Source organism: Thalassophryne amazonica, chromosome 18 (assembly GCF_902500255.1).
Source record: "Thalassophryne amazonica chromosome 18, fThaAma1.1, whole genome shotgun sequence".
Taxonomy (NCBI): Eukaryota; Metazoa; Chordata; class Actinopteri; order Batrachoidiformes; family Batrachoididae; genus Thalassophryne; species Thalassophryne amazonica.
Window position 1 is genome coordinate 29,017,909 of NC_047120.1, and position 15,812 is coordinate 29,033,720.

General features: G+C 39.5%; 1 protein-coding gene across 5 annotated transcripts in view; it reads right to left on the reverse strand.

Annotated features, from left to right (window-relative positions):
* Nucleotides 1-15,812, reverse strand: part of fam53b (family with sequence similarity 53 member B) — a 47,993-nt gene that overhangs the window by 14,533 nt on the left and 17,648 nt on the right. For 2 of the 5 annotated variants that reach the window (XM_034193688.1, XM_034193689.1), the window contains exon 2: nt 2,914-3,138. In XM_034193688.1, the coding sequence (XP_034049579.1) occupies nt 2,914-3,003 (90 nt within the window). In that variant the 5' untranslated portion in view covers nt 3,004-3,138. The other 3 variants (XM_034193690.1, XM_034193687.1, XM_034193691.1) reach the window with 3 other exon arrangements.

Consider the following 15,812-nt stretch of genomic DNA (forward strand, 5'->3'; position numbering starts at 1 on the left):
GTAAATAAGGAAATGTTGCGCTTTAGATAGTCAAAAACCAAGTCTAAAGTAAAGGTCTGTGTGTTTCCTTATGTAATGTTCAGAAGCGGCGTATGTAACTGGGTTCACAATGTACGTACACATATAGTTGTACTGGTGGCCGTGGTCTACTGGAGCATTCTGACAAGTTGGTGACAGGTAAGCACTAATCCTTTAACTTTCAGTTTCATTTGCTTTGTGTGCCTGACACACTCCCTCTTAATGGTGATAACCAGGGTGACATTTTTAAATGTAGTGTTTCCCACATGTTGGGTAAATATTTGACAAATTGTAAATGGTCACCAACTGATTTTATGAGAGACTACAACACCTCCACCAACAATGAACCAGATAAACCCAACGCATACTGGGTGGGGGTGTCCGTTGCTGTCTTGTTGCTTGTTGTGGCTGCAAGACAGCAATGGGGACTTTAAAAAAGAACACATCCCAAGCGGATTTTGTGTTTTGCTTTTTAGACTCTGTAATGTACATACTGAGGGCTCAAACTCTTTACAAAGTCAAAGTCTGTCACGGGGTCCTTACTTTACTTTTTGTCAACAGGAAGACATGCGCTCTACCACAAACTCAGCCTGAAACTATGATGACTTCATTTCACGTGGCTGACAGTTTAAACCGAGTGCACATTATTGGGGAATTTTCTCACTCTGTCCCGACTGAAAGGAGGCTTCTGCTGCAGACACTAATGAGAAAATGAGCCAGCGTTGGCCTGACGAGTGGAGCTAAAATACTCCATTGTTAATGATGATAAACACCCTGGTAATAAGAGCTGACAGCTGCTATGATGCAATTACACTGAATTCTTTAAAAAAAAAAAAAAACTCCCTTATTCGAATTGTGTTATTCTGACATCATTTTCTGTGATTCCATCAGTAAACACTGCCAAAGATGGCTCAGGTCAGGTGAGGAAGTATGTACTGGGGCCAGATGTCACCACATCCTTCACACTGCAGAACTACTCTGGGTCCTGAATGTAACAATCTGGGAAGACAAGTGGTCAAATCCCACTTCTTGAAAGTACCCATCTGTCCTCTGCAGCCAGATGAATTGTGAGGTGGATCATGCACACTATTCCCTCGAGATGCAAGAAGTAGATATCAACGTCTCCCAGAGTAACAGCTCATTTGATACATTGTCATTCCAGCAGAACCCAAAAATTCTCTGAAGAAACCTAGTCCCAAAGACATTCAGCTGTTGCCTTAGGTCACTGGGTAGAGTCCAAATCTCACAACCATACAGTAAGACAAGAACCACCAAGACTCTAAAGACTTGGACCTTTTGTTCCTCTGAAAAGACATTGGCAGTGTGTTCTTGCCAGCACTTTTCATTCACTTGTGAACTTTTGGCTGCAATTAGAGCCGTTACACTGTCTTTCAAGCCATGTAATATTGTTTTTGAGCACATTTACCAGCTTAATGTCAGGAAACCAGTTTGTTGGCCCCAGTCAGTGTGTGACTTTGACACCACACATGCTTGTTTGTATTGCTTCGCAACACTGGGTCACCTAGTGGTGGCAGCCTGGTTTACACTAGCCTCACCCTTACAGAGTAAAAAATAAATAAATAAATAAATACAAATCCTGGTGAGAACCCTGATGAGCATCATCAAAGACCTCTTCACAGCAACGTCAAGACTCCACAAGAAAATATGTCTCCAAATTTGACACTCTGACTGCATACAGATAGTGTCATGATGGCTGAGTCCAGGAACTCAGTGAAAGTGTCTATCTTTGTCTCAGTCCATGATGATCATAAATCCGGGCCCTCGGGTCCTCCCTCAGTTTCTCAAGTGATGCAATCAGGGCACCCACTGATTCCACAAAGATCACAGTGTTGTTCACAAAGTGAAAGTAGGCTGAACGTTCCTCACCAACAAAAACACCCCAGTCACTGGACTCCACAACCCTACTTAACATCGAGTCCAGAAAAGTACCGAATAGAATAGGCACCAGAACACATCCTGGATGAATGCCAAAATTCACTGGAAAGAAGACAAACTCTGCATCCACTCTGCACAGCACTCACAGACCCCGTGTACAGACCGACCATGATGTCCAGCACATCTGCCAAAGAGAAACAGCTGGAAAACACAAAAGTAAAATTTACAGTAAGTGCTGATTAAATCTGACAAATGGGGGGTTGTAAATAAGATAACTCCTTGAACATGCTGAATAATAAATACTTTCAACTACATAATTTATAACATCACAGCTGAGGACTGTTTGCAAGTTACAACTAAATATGCAATAAATGCATAACATGGGGTTATGTGATTTCTCAGTTAAGTGCAGAAAATGCAGGGATATGTTCTGCCTCAAAGAACTGTTTTATCCATGGAGCTACAGAGCTGAATAGTGAGTCTATGCCGGTGGCTGGAGATCGAGTAAAAGTGGGATCAGAAAATTTCAGAAACTTTTAAAACCACTCATGAAGGTAAATTCTCTGATGCTGTCCGGCTACAAGCTGAACACTCCACCTTAAATACCTCCAGCATCTAATATTAGTAGCTACCGAGGTTTATTTGGTCATATTTCAGAATATGTTGACAATGTTTGGCTTAGGGAACACAACGGACTTTAAAACAGACTAGTGGGATATAAATTATGCTGCAGGTTACAAGGCATGTTTTATTGGTCCGTGTAATAAAAATCAAAGCTTTGCTGAGCTGATTTCAGGATTTTAAAAAAGGCCCCTTTTTCCATTTTGCATCTTTCAACTTCATGCAAGTACTTCTCAATGAACCAGATTCTTGTCCATTTACTCATTTATAAAAAATAAGTGGTAGATTACTAAATTATGACAACAATAGATATAGTCCTAATGTGAGCGTATTTAATGCAAATCCCAGAAAGATTTATTTTTGCCACCAAAAACTCACCGAGCCCAAAGCTGTACTTTTGGATGTTACATCATCAGCCCCCTTCTTTTCCAGTGTTTTTTGGTAAATGATCACCATGGCAATGCACATCTTTGTTCCGAGTGGTTCCAGTGTGGGGAAGCCAGACTTGAGGACATATTGATAGACATGACGGGTTGATTTCTCACACGTTTACAGTGCAGCCTTCCACTCCTCCAGGAATGTGCTTCAGTCCTCAGTTGGATCCTGACTGTATATACACACACACACACACACACACACACACACACACAAAAGATCACAGGATTAGAATTCAGTACATTTCTGACATTCTGTCCACCAATCTGGAATCTGGATTCAGATCCAGATCACCTCCAAAAATTAAGAGCTGAACTCTGTAACTTTCAAATGGGTGGTGATACATCATGTTTCAGTAGGCCACTGAAGTTTTTTTTTGTTTTGTTTTGTTTTTAGGGAATGATATTGTCCAACCGGACAAAAATTACATTATTTTATCCAATGAGGCTTTTTGCCTCATTAACCCACAAGGAGGGTTAATGAGGCAAAACGCCTTCTTGATATGTTTATCATAAATAGCAGAGATATAGAGGAACATAAAACAAGTTTCAGTGAAATCCATAGGGGGCGCACCGAGACATGGCCAAATGAAAATGGCCAAATATCGCATTCTTAACATAAAGAGCGCCACCTATGCAAAAGCGCCCTAACTAAGCCACTGCCATTTATGCAAATTTAGATAGAACTTGTCCCAGTGTATCCAAATATGCATAAATGAGCAAGGCTTATTCAGGGCACAGGCCCTGGAAGGGTCCCAAATGTAGCCCAAATGCCCAAAGTTGTGAATTGAAGCGCCACCTATAAACGGCGCCCTCAGTTAGCCTTGAAAAATATAACACTAAATGGGAGAACTCCATCCATAGATTCATATACCATAAGATCAATGAGGTTTACTGAGGGCGCACAAAGATACTCAAAGGTCAAAATCCACATTCTGACTATGTCACTATTTTGGCCCCTTTATCCCCTATCCTAAAAAGGGCCGAAAGTTTCTGCCCGAAAGGATCTTTGGATAAAAAACGTAATTTTTGTCCGTTTGGACAATATATCTTCCCCTAAAAAAAAAAACTTTGGTGGCCTACTGAAACATGATATATCACCCCTTCTATAACCCATTCCATAGTTACAGACTATGGCTCTTACTGGAGCCTTTCATGGCCTAATATGTATTTGTGGTGAAAATTTGGTGAGAATCCGTCAAGTAGTTTTGATGTAATCCTTCAAAGACTATATAAAGTGATTGAGATCTGGATCACCTCCAAAATTTAATGGCATCTTCCATACATATCTGTTTACAAAATCCGTGCAGTAGTTTTGACGTAATCCTGTTAACAATAATCCTTCAAAGTCAAGGTCACAATTTAGAACTAGAAATTGGGGGGACAAAGTGCGAGGCCTGCAGGGCCGAAGCCCATAGGCCGCTTTAGGCTCCAGAAGCCAACGGTTTCTAGATACGCTCAGCTGCATTCTGAGCATCCACAACAGTAATTTTAATGTTTTGAGAAGACCATAACTTTATGGTCTTCTCAAACCATTTGACATGCAATTTGAAACTGTGGATATAAGTACTTTATTCTGAGAATAGCCAGCATTGATTTTATTAACATCCTGGTGTAAATAAGGCATCACCACGTGTAGAACTCAAAAAGAATGATAGGTTGAGTTTTCATTAAAAAAAAAAAACAACTGCAATATGGTAAAATGTATTCATAAATATGAAAGAACAGGCTCTTAATAATTATTAACTATCGCATACTGTATGTTTTTTCTCAAGATTTGTTTTTGCATAAGTTTGAAAAAACAACAGATCATAAGTTTAGGATAAATTACTTATCCAGGGTTCTTGCAGGAATCACCAAGTTAAATTTTAGACCTTTTTAGACCATTATGAGAAAAATTTTAGACCAACCTCAAGATCGACTTCGAAAGCAGCTGAGCCATCTTTGAGCCAGCTCTCTTCAGAAATCACTGATCTCTACAAAATAGATCGGTGGAAACAACTGATCTGTACAAAACATTAACATGTGACAGGACTGCTCATTTATAGAGCAGTCCTGTCACACGTACCAGACTTTTAAAAATGTACAAGTTTCCATGTAAAAATAACATGGAAACTTGTACATTTTTTAAAGTCTGGTAGATTATTTATATCTCATTTCAACCAGAAAGAAACACTAAATAAATACAAATGTTTATTATCAATGCAACAGGAAATAATTTAACAATGACTGCAGTGTGATTGTAAAGTAGGATTTCTGTGACATAAACCTCATGATGAATTTTTTTTTTATATATATATAGTCATTTAAACTTCTAATTTCGTCAAAATATGTAATTGCCTTTAATGTTGTTATCAGGACAGAGTCATTTCTAAAATATGAATTGAGCACAATAAGTGGAGAGCTTCTACTTGTGCAAATGTCTTTTGACTTTGATTTGTGGACATTTTTAATGATCCGTTCATTTATTGTTAAAATATAAAATGAAACAGCTTTTTAAAAATAATGAAATAGTTGCTGTTCAAAGAGCCTTTTATTTAGAAGCAGGTAATGTTCTGCTGAATTCTCTGGACCAGATGAAGGTCTCTTCTGCAGCTTTGACCTCTGGTGGTGTTGCTGAAAAGCAGAGATTTTTTCTTTCGACTGGACTTCGTGGTGTTCAGCTCATCAATGGAAGTTTGGTTGTCTGCACAGCAAATGTTCCTGATTGGGACAAATAAAAATATTTCTTTTAAATATAAAGAAACACTAAACAGTTTATATATATAAAAAAGGGGAAAAACGAGAAAAAAAACAACAGAAAAAAACGCCCGAAAAATAAGTTATTTAAAGTTGAGCTTTTGTGGTGTCTGAAAAAAGCTGTAGCTTTATTTGGTAAAAATAAAAAAGACTGAACCATTTAGAAATTAAAGCATTCACTCAGATCAACTGTGCTAAAAGGCTACGCTAAAGTTAGCCGATCATTAAACCTTTACAGCAGTTCAGTAAACGTCACATTTTATTTTTACATTATTCGCACCTCGATAAAGCTGCAGAAGTAAACTCCGTTGGGCAAATTGGGACTTCGCCTATATCCAAAAAGTGGGAGATTTCGGACTGAGGGGGTCTGCTCCATCCTGCCGGCTGCCTGCCTCGGTCTGCCCAGGAATGATGCCTGAAGGCCGGCTTCTCCGTGTGGGTCGGCCCGCTGTCGCGGTTCGATCAATATCCCACCAAGTCATCAGTCCTCCCTCGGTCGATGTCCCTCCGAAAAGTAGCTGAAAAAAGCTTCTCCCAGCAGGGTGATGGGAGAATTGTTCTACTGCTGTTTTTTAAAGCTTTTTTTGTGGTTCAGGCAACGTAAATTCAAGATAGCGATCGCTGAACTTTTTTCAGGTTGTGAAACAGCCAGAGTGTGACGTGGCCGCAATCTCCGCCCCTTGCCGCTTCCGAAGTGACGGGTCTGACGTCACGACGCGTTGGAAAGCGTTTCATTTTTCTGTTCTATAGACACTTCTCGGAATGGACGGAGCGAATGTAATTTTTTAAGACTTGAGTAAATTAAATTTTAGACCTGCGGTGAAAATGTGGGTGTTTTTAAGACATTTAAAGGCCTAAAATTTTAGTTTCTGAATTTAAGACTTTTAAAGACTTTTTTAGACCCCGCGGGAACCCTGTTATCATGAATTTAATTTTCGAAGTGGCGCTAATGACAACACTCATACTGAACATAATTTCGTTTGCATAGACTGATTTTGGAGATCAAGCAATAAGATGGGCTTTCTGAGGTCCCAAATAGCTTTTCTGATTTCCTTTTCTAACTTTCAGAATTTAGTAAATTAGCATATGGTCCATTGATACTTATGTGTAGACACTAGTCCCTAGAGGCAATATTTTTGGTTTCAAATCTGGGCAAATGCAGTCCCAGAAAATTCTGAATGTGACAAACAAGAAACAGGTGTTGTAACCAAGTCAATGTTGCTAAAAATACAAACTTGCAGAAACAAAGATACTATTCTGACATGGTTTTGCACATTAAGACTGACATGGTTTGCGCACAAGACTGGCATAGCATGTTTCAAGTACACACATATATGTCAGAAGGTGGGGGGGACATACCATATTCTGTCCCCCGGGTCGAAAAGGTGGGGGGACATGTCCCCCCTATCCCCCACTCTTTTTTTTTTTTTTTTTTTTAAAGCTGCGCTTTATGTAATGCTGCCTCCAGTGGTGAACACAGCAGCACCAATGTGCTACAGCACAGCAGTAAAAACCCAAAGAAGGTCCCTGGTTTTTTTTTTTTATGAAATGTGTATTTGAAATTGAACAACACCATTCTTGTCTTATTCTCTGGTATCAGATTTCACGGAAACGGATCAATACATACAAAAATACTACGGTTCCTGAATCGTATCGGAGCCAGTGTATCTCGATATGTATCGTTTTACATGGAGAGATTTGGCTTCACCCCATGTTTCCGTTTATACTTCATCATAGTCACACTCAGATTGTACTTATAAGAAAAAACAAATGCAGTGTACATTCCTGATGATGTACTTTATAAGCATCACTTTGTGCAAGGAAACAGCATATTGTACTTTTACTGCATGCACACATTTACTTATCCTCAAAGTAAGCAATTCAGCCACAGACTGAGGGACGACTGTGTCACCATATGGACACAGTAAACCAAATCATTACTCACTTCCTAATGTCAGCACAAGTGGAACTTTATACCTTGTTTTGTTGTCTGTTCATGTGGAGGATTATTAGCCATCTGAGAGAATACGTTTCCTCAAAGTGTTCCACAGCGGAGCACAGTCAGAGGACCAGAGCAAAGTCAAAGTTGTGTAATTGAATCCTCAAGGGCTGGCCGGGAATAGACGACCTTGCGGTTATCAAAACAGCCCTGTTCACGTTAGTGCTGCACGATGATTACCGCAATAAAAGATGATCAACACAGATGCAAATCTTTTCGACGTAACAATCACAGTGGATTTTTGCCAACAGGTGATACTACTGGCTTCAGAACACAATGGTGCTATGGTGTGTGTGTGTGTGTGTGTGTGTGTGTGTGTGTGTGTAAAACTAAAGTGCAGCGTGTGCAGAAGATGAGACAACGTGGGAAACAGAAGAGGTGACAGCAGACATTTCGGCTGGAGGGTCAGGGGTGCGTGCATAGGCAGAACAGCGCGAAAAGACGTTCAGAGCGCCGACACCAGAGTTTGTGCTCACCTGCAGGTTTACATCATCAAATCAGGAAAAAAGTAAACACTGATGTTTCAGCTGCAAACTACAAGGAGAACGACGCGGCTCAAGGACGCCTGGCACATTTATGTGAAGGCTGCTGAATATTAAGAACAGATTAAAGCCTGGAGCTGAACGCAGTCAGGCCAGATTACAGTACGTGTAACCGCCAGCACCACAGAGCCGTGTTCCACAGCACAGATAACATTCTGAAGCAATGGTTGTTTACATACATTACCTTTAATAACCAGGTAATGAATGCAGATGGCATTGAAAAACAAAGAAAAACTTTATCCATGAAAGCACACTGAAATTATTTTGATGAAAATAAACAGTACACACCGATTTAGTTGTCTAAACCAAATAAGGGGAATTTGAAATAATCTACCAAGACTTTACAGGTTGTGATCTGTACCTTCGTGCATATTATCACATACCTAAAAGCAAAATATGCAACAGTATCGCCGGTGGAATTATTCACGCTAAACAGCAGCCTAATCAGCATGTTTTTCTGTCATTATATTAGTGCTACTATTATAAACACACACACTGTCAATCAAATCATTTTTCACTATTGATTTAAAGCAACAAAAGAGACTTCATTTTCATAATAAGGAGTAACAGGAAGACAGTGGACAGGAAGGAGAGGAGCAGGAGTAGCCATTAAGCCAGCAGTATCTCTGGTATTTATATTGATATTTACATTTTGCAAAATGTTTCTTACTTTTACTTTGGATACTCTGTGTGCTGCTATCCAATGCTGCTGGAACCTCAAATTCCCTGAGAGAGTCTTCCCAAGGAATTAATATAGTTAATATAATCTAATGAGAGTACATGAACCAAAAAACCCTAAATCCAATCATCTCCTCCTCAGAGGGTAGCTATCATGTAGGTATCAAGAATTCACAATGGAGTTTGCAGACTTGTCTTGCAGCTATAGAGTCAGATTTTGGATGGAAAAAGGAACAGATTGACAAGAGGAAAGAGAAAGCAAATAGAGCCGAGCAGGAGATGTTAAATGACAGTCTTTCAGAAAGATGCAGGATCTGTAGCTCAAGAATGACTGAAGGATGTCAGGGCACCAATTTCTCCTCTTACAAACCGGGACATTTCAAATAATCTCATTTTTGAAGTCGGTGCTCGCATCTTACAGGGTTTAAAAACTACAAGTCACATTCAATGTCATGAAAATTTTTACAGCAGCTGGATGTAAAATCTGCTCATTCACAGAGGTAAAGAGGATGCACTCAAAACTTTGGAATATTTAACAAAATGCTTGTTTTTAACAGAGTCATAAGTGACAGCAGCAGACTGTAAACCTCAGTGTTTTCAATGAAACAACATACTGTGTTCTCCTGCAGACTGAGAGCAACACACACACACACAAAAAAAAAACCTCAACTGTTACTCTGTGCTGAAGGAACAAAAAACACTTACCTTTAAGGATGGGGGATACTCAACAAGAGATGGATAGTGTATCATCCGGTTTTAATCATGTAAACTTGAACAATGTGTTTGATATTACAGAGAGGAATTAAGCTGCAGTGTCACATAAAGTTGACTAAAGCTTTCTGATTTAAGATGACACTGTACAAAACACCAAAACCTTGTTGTGCCTTTCAATTAAATAAATTGTCTGATTAAGTGACGGTCTCAGTCTGCCGATGACAGAAAATCTGCTTTAAGGAGCGGTATAAAGGTTCTTCAGCAGTCAGCAACTGTGGAACCTTTTAGGTGTGTGTTACAGGTAAAAAAAAAAAAAAAAGGCCTTAAGGGCCTTTCACTCTGCATGCATTCAGGGCGCTAGACGCTTTGCAGATCACTCTAAAAATCATTATTTTCAATGAGACGCTTCACATTTTTTACGCGATGAGTCTCATCCTGACATTATCCATCCCTGACAGGCTGCAAAAGTGGTATAAGGGTCATTCCATGTCAATTTAACAAATATTTGAAGGGCCTCACGCACTTTGTCTCAGATTTTCTTTAAATTTTAATCAAATATTGCCTTTAATTAACCAGGAAGGAGTTTCATAAAAAAGGCCATATTTATAACACATAAAGTAGCTATCAATACCTTCAAAATGGAATCAGTTTGAAGAGTTTTATTTACTGCCCACATGAGCTTTTCTTCTAATAAAATTCAACCACAAAATGTTTTTTTTTCAGATTTCAGAGGTTTCTCCCACAATAACTGTTTACCACAGATATGGCCAAATTTACATATTTCATAGCCAGTATAGCTGGCATTAAGGAGCCAAGAAATGGAAAGGCTTCTTTGAGTGTAATGGTATGCTTCAGTGTCTCAAACATGGATGCTCGCAATAGTCAATTTAATATTTTCCATAGTTTGAGCATACATAAACTTCACAGTTTAGTGTCAATGTCTGTTGTTTGACTATAGTCTAAGTCTGGGTGTTCATGACAACTGCCACAGAAAATTTCAGGCCTCTAAGTCCATTATTTGCTGAGATATTCTACCTTGAACATGGCTCCAGAAATGACAGCCATAATTTTTGCCTAAAAAAATGGGAGACCCCCATGCACACTAAATTGGCCATATCTCAGAACCTACTTGGCCTACAGGCCTCAAACTGCAGATTTGTTGTTCTGAATAGTCTGGGAATATCTGATTAAAATTTGAAGAAAATCTGAGACAAAGTGCGTGAGGCCCTCATTGAATTGACAGAATGAGCCATAAAACAATAAATAAATAAAAACCCTTTCATTTCATTTGCCCAATTACCTGTGGTCTTAGAAAATGGAGGCAGCGGGTACAGGAACAGCCATACTTGCTTGGTATAAAACCCTTTCCAAATCTGATGATTTGGAAATGCATCTGTAACACTGATGATCAGGAATTAAAGTTGAGGGAAGAACTCATTACTAAAACAACCTGCTGAGGTGAGTGGTTGAAAGGAAAACCTGTGCTGGCTTGAACCTTCATGATACATCGTTGCCCACCGCGGCCTACAGCCTATGTCCTACATACTGTACCATCTACATTCTGGGAGGACACAAAAAGCAAAAACTCTGCAAACACTAACTGTAGCTCAACACTCTGAAATCCAAACTACAAAAAAACCCTACTTTAATTAAAATTAACGACTAGAGTCATCTTTGTGTGGTTCCGTTTCTTTTCCCATGAAGAAACAGAAGTCTGAGCCCAGTGTTTTAATGGAGTGAGGTTTATAACGCAATTAGAAAAATTCCTCAGCTCTACATGGCAAGCTGTATAACACATGAATATAAAAGCCAAAACCAGTCCTACAGAGCTTTATACACATTCACACTTGTAACAGTTTGTGAATTCAAAACATTCATGTGGAAAAAGACGCTGGATCCCAGCAATTTGAAGGATACACCCAGTCCACTCCCATCACACCATATGCAGCTCTACGGCCAAAGATAGACGCCAACTGAGGCGTACCATCTTTCATCAGAAGTGACGTCCAAAAACCGGAATGGCCATCCACAAGAGAACAAGCTGATTTTAATGAGTCATTACACCTTCGCAGGGTTCTTGCAGGAATCACCAAGTTAAATTTTAGACCTTTTTAGACCATTATGAGAAAAATTTTAGACCAACCTCAAGACCCCCCCCACCCCACCCCCCCACCCCCCCCAAAAAAAGGACAATCACATTTGATTCTCAAAAACATGTAATTTTGTATTGGTTTCAAACATGTCAAAGTACACCGAAAGCAGAAAACAAGACTGAGTGATAATACACAACATATACAATACGATAAACAACATTGACCAACCGGAAAAAACTTAAATTTTTAAAAGGCGCTATACAACCATATATCTCAGCTCCTCTCCTTTTGCGCTAATCTCAGCCTCAAGGGCTTTCACTTCAGCGACTTTGTCTTTGTGTGCTCTTCTCAGAGCATTCAACTTCGAAAGCAGCTGAGCCATCTTTGAGCCAGCTCTCTTCAGAAATCACTGATCTCTACAAAATAGATCGGTGGAAAAGACTGATCTGTACAAAACATTAACGTGTGACAGGACTGCTCATTTATAGAGCAGTTTTCTGAAGAAAAATCATTGGAAATGTTTTTTTGTTGTTACCTCAAAATTTCTGATTACTGTTAAAAAAAAGTTTAGAACACTTGTAATTAAAATAGCTAAATAAATCAATAAATGGTTCTTTAGAAACCTTTCATCTGTAAACTAAAACCACCTGTTATTTCAGATTAGATAATTTCTTGTTTAACATAAGGAACCTTGGACATTTATTTTAGACAAATAAAATAACATGGAAACTTGTACCATTTTTTAAAGTCTGGTAGATTATTTATATCTCATTTCAACCAGAAAAAGACACTAAATAAATACAAATGTTTATTATAAATGCAACAGGAAATAATTGAACAATGACTGCAGTGTGATTGTAAAGTAGGATTTCTGTGACATAAACCTCATGATGAATTTTTTATATATATATATATATATATATATATATATATATATATATATATATATATATATATATAGTCATTTAAACTTGTAATTTCGTCAAAATATGTAATTAGCTTTAATGTTATCAGGACAGAGTCATTTCTAAAATATGAATTTGAGCACAATAAGTGGAGAGCTTCTACCTGTGCAAATGTCTTTTGAGTTTGATTTGTGGACATTTTTAATGATCTGTTCATTTATTGTTAAAATATAAAATTAAACAGCTTTTTAAAAAGTAATGAAATAGTTGCTGTTCAAAGAGCCTTTTATTTAGAAGCAGGTAATGTTCTGCTGAATTCTCTGGACCAGATGAAGGTCTCTTCTGCAGCTTTGACCTCTGGTGGTGTTGCTGAAAAGCAGAGATATTTTCTTTCGACTGGACTTCGTGGTGTTCAGCTCATCAATGGAAGTTTGGTTGTCTGCACAGCAAATGTTCCTGATTGGGACAAATAAAAATATTTCTTTAAATATAAGAAACACTAAACAGTTTATATATATAAAAAGGGGAAAAACGAGAAAAAAAACAACAGAAAAAAACGCCCGAAAAATAAGTTATTTAAAGTTGAGCTTTTGTGGTGTCTGAAAAAAGCTGTAGCTTTATTTGGTAAAAATAAAAAAGACTGAACCATTTAGAAATTAAAGCATTCACTCAGATCAACTGTGCTAAAAGGCTACGCTAAAGTTAGCCGATCATTAAACCTTTACAGCAGTTCAGTAAACGTCACGTTTTATTTTTACATTATTCGCACCTCGATAAAGCTGCAGAAGTAAACTCCGTTGGGCAAATTGGGACTTCGCCTATATCCAAAAAGTGGGAGATTTCGGACTGAGGGGGTCTGCTCCATCCTGCCGGCTGCCTGCCTCGGTCTGCCCAGGAATGATGCCTGAAGGCCGGCTTCTCCGTGTGGGTCGGCCCGCTGTCGCGGTTCGATCGATATCCCACCAAGTCATCAGTCCTCCCTCGGTCGATGTCCCTCCGAAAAGTAGCTGAAAAAAAGCTTCTCCCAGCAGGGTGATGGGAGAATCGTTCTACTGCTGTTTTTTAAAGCTTTTTTGTGGTTCAAACGATGTAAATTCAAGATAGCGATCGCTGAACTTTTTTCAGGTTGTGAAACAGCCAGAGTGTGACGTGGCCGCAATCTCCGCCCCCTTGCCGCTTCCAAAGCGACGCGTCTGACATCATGACGCGTTGGAAAGCGTTTCATTTTTCTGTTCTACAGACACTTCTCGGAATGGACGGAGCGAATGTAATTTTTTAAGACTTGAGTAAATTAAATTTTAGACCTGCGGTGAAAATGTGGGTGTTTTTAAGACATTTAAAGGCCTAAAATTTTAGTTTCTGAATTTAAGACTTTTTAAGACCCCGCGGGAACCCTGCCTTCGAGTGGAGGGAAGGAATTTGTTGAGAACTTTCAGACAGTTGGGCCTCTATGGAGAATATTTCATCTTCCCTGCTCTGTTAAAAACATTCCATTTAACATAGTGTTATAGTCACATCACAAAAGATCCTCTTTTGGAGTAAGGCCTCTTCAGTGCTATGAAAACTACTCACCTCCACAGCTTTTTACCCCCAGGTCCACAAGTATTTGGACAGTGACTTTTTGTAATTTTGCCTCTGTATGTACATCACCACAAAAAGACAACCATGTATCTAAGGATGGGACCAATCCGATCCAGAATCGGCATCGGCTTCCGATACCAACGTAATTCAACTATTGGAAAATATCTATACAACCTGCGCCGTTTTCCGATACCGGAGAGAAGCCACGTCTGTGAAAACTTTCAACTGCTGCTTGCTCTCTGCTCCGTTTACTGTTGAGTGTGAGGAGGCGAGGGGGGTAGGTTTCTGGGGGAGCTGTTTCTGCCGCGCACCACAACCGTGGGTTTTAAGCCACGGGTAGTGGCAAATTTCCTCCTGGCTCTCGGGTTCAAAATGTCTGTGCCGCTGTGGACATATTCTCAAAAAACAAAAACAACAAAAAAACAAAAACAAAACACACACACACAAAAAATAACTATAAATGTGTGCTGACATTAAATAAATAAATAAATAAATAAAAATAAAAATCGGCCACTTCGGCGTCCCAAGGCTGTAAAATACTATGAAATGACAGCTCACAGCACAAGAATGGAGATGAGCAGAGTTTGTTTCTGTACGCTGAATTGGAAAAAACTCCATCAGAATCCTTCAGTAAGAATACAGAGTTCCTCATGTGAGCCTGGCTGATGATACATTTAGAAATTTATGGTTTATTTTACAGCTGAATGTCTTCGTGTTTTCAAAAAGTTCCAAGTTTGCTCTTAGCAGGAAAATGGCGAGAAAACCCCTTTCACACCGGGTCTGCTTCAAGTTGCTTCCTGTGGTGTCAAGAAGACGCAGGAATGTCTGCGTCAGGTGCACGTAGCAGGGGGGCAGAGAGGAGGTGACAGTGCAGCCTGTCTGCCTGCAGGTTTTCTGCACAGAGGAATCAAAGTGGACAATTTGGCTGCAGCCAGACTGCACTCTGATTTCTCTTCTAGTTTATATTTGTTATTGTGCGTGGCTGCAGGGCTGCGCTCTGATTTCTGTTATAGTTTATCTTTCCTCCTTTGACCGCGAGGTGCGTGCGTGTGGGAACAAACCGTCCGTGTGTAAATGTGGAGATGTCTGGCGTTATACTTGATGTGGACTGGCAATCAGTCTGTGAGCAGGACTTTTATGGACTTTATTTAAACACAAGGCTGCAATCGGCATTTTTTTCTGTGTTCTTTTTGAGTGTGTAGTTTCACTGCATTATGTACACAGTATAAAAACAATCCTGCATGATTTATACTTTGGGAACAATGGAACACAGCAGGAATCATAAATTGGTGTCAGGTAACGTTGCATTGTGAGGGTGTGGCATCCAGTCACGTTGAGTACCGTTGCGTTGCTCTGACTTGCGCTGAAACCACTTAATTTCTGCGTGCTATGCTCGACGCAGAAAAAGTTAAACATATTTAATTTTTGGCATCCGATTCACTTCGTCCTTTACGTCCCTCATGCTGTTGTGGTGTTGAGCTACATCGTCTCGGCGCTGGTTGCTTCCACCTGACGTTGTCATGATGACGCACGACGCAAATCCAAGTGGGCCTGGTGTGAAAGGGGCTACAGAGAGAGCGACAGAGAGAGGG